Source organism: Mastomys coucha, unplaced genomic scaffold (assembly GCF_008632895.1).
Source record: "Mastomys coucha isolate ucsf_1 unplaced genomic scaffold, UCSF_Mcou_1 pScaffold21, whole genome shotgun sequence".
NCBI lineage: Eukaryota > Metazoa > Chordata > Mammalia > Rodentia > Muridae > Mastomys > Mastomys coucha.
In genome coordinates, this window is record NW_022196904.1 from 136,260,837 (window position 1) to 136,270,253 (window position 9,417).

A 9,417-nucleotide genomic window follows, 5' to 3' on the forward strand; every position below is an offset into this window, starting at 1 on the left:
TCTGCCTCCCAAGTGCTGGGATTAAAGGCGTGCACCACCACCACCACCACCGTCCGGCCTCTGCTTCAGTTTTCTAAATTCTAGGATTATAGGCATGTACAATCACAGACTTTTGAAACATGGAATATACTTCTTAATTTTTTTTTTATAAAAGTAGGCTAACCTGGAATTTACATAAAGGTGGAAGAAGAGAACTGACTCGACAAAGTTGTCCTCTGCCCTCCACATACATGCTGTGGCATGTGTGTCCCCACCTCAGCAAGTAAATAAAGAAATTTTAAAAGTGAGCTAACTATATTAGCATTATTTGAGGCAGCTGAAAGGTGGACACTACTCAAGTGTCCATAAACTGCGTGACAAGGTGTGACGCACAAATACACAATGCAGCTCAGAGGGAGCCATTCTGCTACATGAAAGCAACAGAAACAGCTACATATATTATATAATACCACTTGTATGAAATGTCCAAGATAGGTAAATCTGTAGACAGGAAATGGATTAGAGGACAGAGGGGAGGAACAGGAAGATGACAGGCATCCCCTTCACATCAGCTACACACATCCCATAGAGGATATGGAATTTCTTTAAAGGCAACGAATAAATAACTAATAGAAGGGATGGCGCCATGGCTCAGTAAATGAATTAACTGAGCCATATGCTTCAAATTGGTGACATTTTATAGCATGTGAATTCTAGCACAATAAAGTTACTACTCACATTAAGGAGGACTGTGGCTCCCATCCTAAAAGCTGACCCTGAACATGCAGTAAACTCTCTTTTTTTCTTTAAGATTTATTATGTGGACGAGTGCTTTGTGTATGTGTATGTGTATGTGTATGTGTATGTGCACCATTTGCATGTAGTACCTGCGGTGACTCTAACAGGACACTGGATCCTGTCTTGGTTAGGGTTCTCCTGGACCATTGTGGGTTGCTGTGTAGGAGCTAGAAACCAAAGCCAGGTCTTCTGCAAGAGCTGCCGGTATTCTTTACCACTGAGCCATCTCTTTAGCCTATTAAACCCTTTTTGGTGTGCCTTACTTGGATTGTTCTAGTTCATGTTCCGGGTATCCCTGGGAATTTATCTATTTTGCAGATAAGGATATCATGTCACAGAACAATGTAGCAATGTATGGAAAGTATACAGGTTGCAGAACTGGAACTCAGTCTGGGCAGCCTAGCTACAGAACAAAAGCATTTAGCCCAAACCTTCTACTCATGGTGGGAAGACCTAGCCTACACTTCCAGGGGCTCCCAGACCCCCACACACACACACACACTGTCTACTATACTCACTCTAGAGCTGAGCACTCACTCTGCTCTGATTACACTCCATTGTTCCCCTCACTAGGCTATCAACTCAGTGAGGACTGGAACTATGTGTGGTCCACAGAGGTCAAATTTAAAGTGTGTCAAGTCAAAGCACCAATAAAGTTGTATTACCCTTGAAATCCTCGAAGTCACCTCAGTGTGTGTAATCCTATGAGATAATTCTTACATTCTCATGGAAAGATTTTTACATAACTAAGGCCATATTATTCCTGAATTATGAGTTTAATAAATCTTTTTGATTTTTTTTTAATTTTATGAATGTGGGTGGTTTGCCTGCATATATGTCAGTGCACCACGTATGCCTGGTGCCTGTGGAGATTAGAAGAAAGCATTAGATCCCTTGGAGTTACAGACAGTTGAGAGCCAAGATGCTAGAAATGGAACCTGGGTCCTTCGGAAGAGGAGCCAATCTCATAACTCTTGAGCCATCTCTCTCGCATCTAGGCTTGTTTTATTTTTAATTACATACTTATGTGTATGTTGGGGGTGTATATGCAAATGCAGATGCCTGTGGAGTCCGTAAGAGGACATCAAATCACCTGAAGCTAAGGTTACAAGTAACTGTGCCACCTGACATGAATCTGGAAACCAAACAGGCCCTCTGAAGAGCAGTAGCACTCTTAACCACTGAGCCATCTCTCAGCTACACACACTTTAACCACTGAGCCAACTCTTTAGCTACACACACCTTAACCACTGATCCATCTCTCAGCTACACACACACTTTTTTTTGAAATATGGTCTCAAGTTGTAATTCAGGTTGGCCTTGAATTCACACACTTTCTATCTCAGCCTCTAGAGTGCTAGGATTGCAAGCCCATGACAGCTTTCAGGGCACTGAAGGGACATACTTTTGAAGCCAGGGTTGCTTACACTGTGTTTTGGAATGGCAAGTGAAGTTCTAATGGAGTTGGAGCCATCCCACTAACAGTAATGTATTCCAGCTAAAGTTTTCCCAAGGAGCATTCCTGCTGAGGAAACAGACAGGTGGGACTTTGGTTGGACACAGAGCAATTTCAAGAAGCCTTCTGTAGGCTTCTCAGTCACCAAAAGGAGACTTCAGAGACCCATGTTTTCTGGTCTCAGTAAGTGAAATCAACTTGGCTTTCTCCTAGCTGAGCTGGAGAGTTTCAGTTTACAGAATACACTGAGGGAGAGAGTTGCCCAAGACCTTGGGAAAGAGAGTTTTACTCTGCTCCTAAAGGTCATAGGAGGAGCTTGTCCCTAAAGCCCTTCACGTTTGTCCTACAGTAATTGAGTCTTCTGTTTTTTTCTCCACTGAGCCCTCACTAAAGGCTGGCTTGGCTATACTCCAAGATCTACCTGCCAAACAGACCTACCTGCCGCACTGCTGAAAGCCCTGCCTCCTTCAGGTCCAGAGTGAGGTTGGAAATTCTAAAGGGGAAAGTCACAAGGAACATTCTGCTCTGGCCCCCCACACCTAGAGCACAGAGTCAGCTCCTCCTGGGAGATGTTGGGCCTGGGAATCCATGCTATGCCAGGCCAGACCATCAGGAAACTTTATCTGCTGTGTGTGCAAAGCACCATCAGGCCTCAGTACTTGTCCTAGACACCTCACTTCTCCTTAGCCTGCTCACAAACCCTATCTATGGACTTCCTGTTTTCTTTCTTTAATCCAGTGACTCTCAAGCTTCCTAATGCTGCGATTCTTTAATACAGTCCCCCATGTTACCATGATCCCCAACCATAAAATTATTTTGTTGCTACTTCATAACTATAATTTTGCTACCGTTATGAATCGTAATGTAAATATCTGTGTTTTACAGTGGTCTTAGGCAAACCCCAAAGGGGTCTTGACCCATTCGGTTTGAGAATCGCTGTTTAAGTAGCTTTCCACACAGGAGCCAAGGTGGTGGTGTTTATTTATTTATTTATTGGTGTGTATATGTGTGTAGTATGCATGCATGTATGCATGCACATTCCTGAGTGTGGGGGCATATACTTGTATGTGGTGTCCACCTGCCTTCCTTAATTGCTCTCTACCTTTTATGTTGAGGCAGGTTCTGTCACTTGAACGCAGAGCTCACTGATTTGGCTAGTCTAGCTAGCCAGCTTGCCCTAGGATCCCTCTGAGGGCTGGGACTACAGGCGGTCTGCCACGCCAGTCTGGCATTTACACAGGTGCTGGGAATCTGAACTGGGCTCTCATTCTTATGCAACTATCACTTTTACCGACTCAGCCATCTACCTGGCCCCTGGCATACACATGGTACACAGACACATGCAAGCAAAACACCGTACATATAAAATAAAGCAAATCCCAAGCCAGGCAGGCAGATGTCGTGAACTGTTCCGGTTGGGTTTTGCTTTTTGGTTTGTTTGGTTGTTTTTTTAAGATTTATTTATTTTACATATGTGAGTACATACTCACCAGAACAGGGCATCAGATCCCATTACAGATGGTTGTGAGCCACCATATGATTGCTGGGATTTGAACTCTGGACCTCTGGAAGAGCAGTTAGTGCTCTTAACCGCTGAGCCATCTCTCTAGCCCCAGGTGAACTGTTCTTGCTACACAATTGACAGACGGAAGCAGAGAACCAACTCTTAAGTTGTTCTTGACCTCCACATGCACAACCCCCTCCCCAAAGCACACATTCACTAATAGTAAATCAAATAACAGTTCCAGCTCAGGTGTGGTGGCACACACCTTTCATCTCAGCACTCGGGGGTAAAGGTAAGCAGATCTCTGCGAACTGCAGGCCAGCCTGGTCTATATAGTGAGTTCCAGGTAAGCCAGGGCTATGTAGAGACCTTATCTCAAAATAAAACAAAACACAAAACAACCAGTTCCCCCAACCTCCCTCCTAAAACATCACGTTTGCCTGTATGATTTTCTCCTCTTTCCTCTCACAGTCCCCTGAAATTGAGTGGGCTCTCACTATATGCTCAGGACTTGCATCAACTAATTCACTCCTCATGACAACACTGAGTTATGAACACTGTTCAAACACTACAGAAACAGAAGCATAGAAAATAAGCATGAAGCTGTGCTAGTGTGGCAAAGAGGGCATCCAAATGTAGACAGATCTAACTCCAAAGTGCATCTATGAAATTATACACACTGATCCTCCCCCGACCAGGGTCCTGGCTTCTCTTATCTCCTTCTTTCCCATTGCCACAATGGCTTCCCAATGAAGTTTTCTAGGAATGCTCCTTTGCCAAAGCTTATATGATCTTTACCTTATATGATCTTTACATAGGGGTAAACATTTTTCCTCAGAAGTCCCCAGTGTCTAATCTATACTGGCTTAAAGGTTAAATGAACATTTAATAGAATAAAAAAAAAAGCCAGTTTCCAGTGTCAGGAAAATGATTGTGCCTTTCATATCCTTCCTCTTTTGCCAGGTCACCCACCTGCAGTCCTCCTGGCTTCAGCTCCCTGAATTGGGCCAGGAATGCTGTCTGCTTTCTCAGAACTGTTCTTAGAGCAAGCAAGACCTCAAATGTCAGCCGGACAATGATGGCGCACACCTTTAATCCCAGCATTTGGGAGGCAGAGGCAGGCAGATTTCTGAGTTTGAGGCCAGCCTGGTCTACAGAGTGAGTTCCAGGACTACTACAACCAGGACTACACTGAGAAACCCTGTCTTGAAAGAAAAAAAAACCAAACCTTCGAGTGTCCCCCCAGAACGCCCTTGGTAGGAGGCGCCCTATACTCTGGCTAGTTCCATGTTGTTCAGCAGCTGCACTGGCAGTTAGTGCTAGAAGAAAGTTCTAGCTAGGCAAGCTTGAGGCCCACACTCTAAGCTCTGTCCCCGCATCTATGAGAAACTTCCTTTCATTCTTTCTGCATCTGTGCAACGGGAATACCGCTAAACACAAACCCCTGGGCTGATCCCAGAAAGATTTATTCTGCTCTTACCTGCCACCCCTTTCAGGGTCTTGTGCACAGCGTCCACACAGCTCTGACAACTCATCTGCACTGTAAACTCCAGCTGTAAGGGAAGCAAGGCCCGGGTACATGTCAGGCATGATTCTGATACGCCACTTCCCCTGTCTCTAAGCACACATTGCACATGACTTCTCTTCAAATTCCTTCTTTATTATCTCATGAGCACTACCCTAACCCCGGAATTTCACCTGCTCTTTCCTGGCTTCCCAAGATAACGATCACCCCAAGGGCTGAAATTATGCGAGGCTCTACATGAAGCTTTGACTCACCGCACACATAGTCCCACCGTCCTCTGACTTCGAAGCCATCCTGGCTGTAGTCACTCTCCTGGGCCGCACAACCGGTAAGGTCCAGAGACCAACAAAACTCCGCTTTGTGGGATGGGCGGAGTCTCGGGGCCCGCCCTTTGCTCCACCTCCTTGGCGCGTGCGCTCCTTAGTCCCCGGCCTCCGAGCGGTTCCGTAGCGGCTACCGGCTGCGCAGGCGCATTGATGCAGTTTCCTTAATAACCATTTGGCGTCCTCTACTAGCTCAGAGGGAACCACCTGTTAAAGATGGAACCACACAGTCAGGAACCTGACCTCAAGTCGATTTACCACCGACTGCTGAGTCCGCTGTCGCTCTTCCCCAGCAAGACGAAGCCTGCGGAGCCTCCGAAGCGCAGCTCTCAAGAGGTCGAGCCTTTGCAATCCATCCCGCTGGCTAAGCTGAAAGTTGGGCCGCTGTGCCGCCAGGTGTCCAAGCGGCTAGCAAGCAGCGGACGGGCGGCACGGGTAACTGACAAGGACCGACTTCGTCTCACTGAGGTTATCCTAGAAGAGCTGAAGTGCAACTGGCGGGAACCTCCTATAGAACCCATTCTGAACTATGAAAACAACCAGAAGCTGCGCCAGCGGCTGGAGTCCTACGTGCTGATCAGTAGTGAGCAGCTCTTCGTACGTTACCTGCACCTGCTGGTGACCCTGCCGACCTTTAGAAGGGTCTTCACTGAATCAGCCACCCTCAGCAGGTTGGCAGTCAACCTTGCCAGGGATTGCACAGTCTTTCTCACCAGTCCCGATGTCTATCGCTGCCTGCTAGCTGATTTTCAGACCCTGCTAAATTTAAAGCACACCCAGGGAGATGTAGTCAAGGTGCGTCCCCCTCTCTGTCCCCCTGGGACTTTCAAGCTCTGTCCAATCCCCTGGCCTCACAGCACTGGCTTGGACCACGTGCCATGCTCTAGCCTCAACCTGAACTACCTTGTCCAACTCAGCCGCCCATATGATTTCTCCAGTGAGCCCGAAGCTGATCCAGTGAAAGAGCTGAAATCCATCCCCCAGCTGAAGACTAGACAGCAGCTCCTCTGGGTGCCCGCCATGATAAAGGAAAGAGAAACTGAAGCGAGATCCTCACAGATGGTACCACCGCCTACCTATTCTCCCAGCAGTGACATTCCCCACTTCCCCACCTCACCAGTCCATTCCTGGCTCCGAAGGGGCCAGTCCATGCCCTGTCTTCGTGAGGGGTGGAGTCTGGCAGATGAGTTGGGCCTTCTTCCTCTCCCCCCTCATCCCCTCACCCCATTGATCTTGGCTTCAGAGAGTAAACCACTGCCATTCCGGGACATCGTGGCTGAGGATCTGAAGCAGAAAATGAAGATCATGACAATGGAGTGGAATCGCTACTCCCTGCTGGACTCTGGCCTGCCTCCCCTCCTTGGGGTCCTTACCCGGAGTCTAACTGCCCAGCACCACCTAGAGGAACTGCAGCAAATGCTGAAGAGCCTGCAGGAGGAAGAAGCCTCTGGAAAATGGGATCTCCAACCCCCAAGAATCACTCCACTTCACCCACAGCCAGTCACGCTTACTTTGAAGGTACAGGATCAAGTCATAGTCCAGGTAGCTACTGTGCAACTCTCTGAAAGATACTTCTCTGACTCTTTCCACGTTGAGGGGGCTGGAGTCCTATACAACCATCTGACTGGGGAACTGGACGGTAAAGCCATCGAAGAAATGGATGCCGATCGTCTTATTGGGAACACCACCAAAGAGGTGTTCAAGGAGCTGGTGAGCAAAGTCTCTACTAGTCACTTCTCTTTTGAGGAAGGACCCCAAATTGAGCCTTCAGCAGATAAAGACTGGTCCTCCTACTTGGCCTCATCTTTTCTATACCAAGATAAATATATGCCAATCATCAACCATAGTCTGGTTGGATTTTACTCCAGAAGAACAAGCACTCAGATGTTGCCTGAGAAGATGCCTTCTCTCACATTACTCCAAAGGCACAAAAGCTGGGACAAGCGACCAAACAAGGGCTTATGGTTGAGCTGGATGAAGTCCTCTGTGTCTTCAGAGGACTACTTCAAGTACCTCTCCTCTCAGGAGTCGGATTTCCTCCATGTCATCTTTCAAATGTATGAAGAAGAGGCACCTGTGGAGATACCAGTTCCTGTCAAAGAGTCCCTGGAAATTCAGCAACCCCCTCCCGTGTTGCAAGATGAAGAGCTGGAGTTTGTGCCAGGAAAATGGGATTGGAGCTCAGTGATAGAGGACGACTCAGAACCTGAGAAAGCCTACATCCATAGCCTGCAGCAGCGTCTAGAACGACTGTGGGTCATGCTGGAAGTCCCTGAACAGAATCGGCTAGACATGGTCATTAAATACAGCTCCAATGCACGCCTGCAACAGCTACCAGCGTTGATCAGGGCTTGGGAGCGGGTCCTGAAACCCATTCAAAAGCGGGAGTTGTTGCTAGGGAGACTGGAGTGGTTCGAGCAACAAGCCTCCGACCCCAATCGCTTCTTCCAAAAGCCTGATTTGTTGCTGAATCGATTACTGGAGGAGAATCGGTTCCGTAGCTATCTCCAAAGGAAGCTCAGTCGAATGGAACCTTCTTTGGTTTCCTTGCTGGAAAAGATAGAGTCAGTCTTTGGGGAGCCAGTGACCTTCAAGGGGCGGAGCTATCTGAAGAAGATGAAGCAGGACAAAGTGGAGATGCTCTACTGGCTCCAGCAGCAGCGGCGGGTTCGCAATCTGATCCGGGCCCAGAAAGCCTTCCATCGATCTTCCACGCTCACAAGGAGCAGCAGCCAGGCTTTAATAGCCCCTGAGAATAGTCCCACTACTCACTAAGGGGGCCAGGTGCCCCCAAACCCTTCTTCACCCCCAAATGCTCACATGGACCTCTCAATGGTTTTGGAGGAAACATAGATAATCTTCAAAAGAGATTGAGATTCTTTTTCTGGATATTCTAAATAAAAGGACCCCCAAACTTGGTATTCCCATGTACATCAACCATCCTGCACAATACAACCAAAATCCCTCATCAGACGGTCCCTTGGAGTTTGTTATAATAGAGGTCAGACAGAGAAAACCATGATTGTTAAAAAAAACATAGTGACTATTTCACTGCATTGAATTGGCTGATTAGAGCTCCAGACCACTCTTGTTTAGGCCCCATAGCATAATCCTTGATTGCTCGGACTCTGGAATTAACAGACGTATGTAAATCCTATCTGTCTGACTTATGATAAGCCACCTAACTTTTCTGTGATGAGCTGGGTCCATGTTGTCACTTCTAGTGGTTACACATTGTTAGCAGGACTGAAATGTTCTTTATTAGATTTTTACCTGTTAATAAAATCACTTGGTATATCAGGTGTTTACTGAGGAGGACGTTTCCAGGGCTGGAGAGATATGGCCTAGTGGTTAAAAAGACATAGTACTCTTGCAGAGGACTGGAGTTGGATTCCCACCACCCACACTGATGGCTTACAACCACCTGTACCTCCAGTGCCTGACACCCCTGGCCTCTGTGGGCACCTGAACCTATCAGACAAACACACGATGAAAAAATAAGAAAAAGGCAAAAGCCCTCCAACCCCAGTTTCCTTCCTTGCAAAACAATTATCAGTTTCTGTATTTAGCAAGTTTTGCTGAGGCACCTACAAGGCGATAAATGCTCAAACTGTATGTTGCTTCCCTCTTCATTCTTTTTGGGTTTGGCTGGTTTTGTTTTGGACAGAGTCTCACTATGTAGTAGACCAAACTGAGCTCAAACTCACAAAGATCTATCTGCCTTCCTCTGCCTCCCACTACTCTACATTTTTATTGGTTATGATTTTCTGTATTACTCTCCATCTTTTGTAAAGAGAAGTGTTCTTGAGGAGGGGTTCAGATTACACTCTGT

The 9,417-nt window shown here is 47.0% G+C and overlaps 2 protein-coding genes across 2 annotated transcripts in view; one reads left to right on the forward strand and one right to left on the reverse strand.

Moving 5' to 3' along the window:
• The window catches only part of Ccs (copper chaperone for superoxide dismutase), a 14,377-nt gene extending 8,711 nt beyond the window's left edge, over window positions 1-5,666 (reverse strand). Inside the window, exons 1-2 of the mRNA XM_031384969.1 lie at window positions 5,517-5,666; window positions 5,218-5,290 (exon numbers count right to left, since the gene is read on the reverse strand). Of these exons, the coding sequence (XP_031240829.1) occupies window positions 5,218-5,290; window positions 5,517-5,555 (112 nt within the window). The 5' untranslated portion in view covers window positions 5,556-5,666. The remainder of the gene's footprint in view (window positions 1-5,217; window positions 5,291-5,516) is intronic.
• A 3-nt stretch (window positions 5,667-5,669) lies between these two features.
• Ccdc87 (coiled-coil domain containing 87) lies at window positions 5,670-8,898 on the forward strand. Its single transcript, XM_031389203.1, has one exon. It carries the CDS (start codon window positions 5,802-5,804, stop codon window positions 8,358-8,360), a length of 2,559 nt encoding a protein of 852 aa, XP_031245063.1. The 5' UTR covers window positions 5,670-5,801; the 3' UTR covers window positions 8,361-8,898.
• Window positions 8,899-9,417: the final 519 nt, after the last annotated feature.

Bases quoted from the DNA above. Each gene is read 5' to 3' on its own strand.
- Ccdc87 (XM_031389203.1), top strand. From the start codon at position 5,802: ATGGAACCACACAGTCAGGAACCTGACCTCAAGTCGATTTACCACCGA.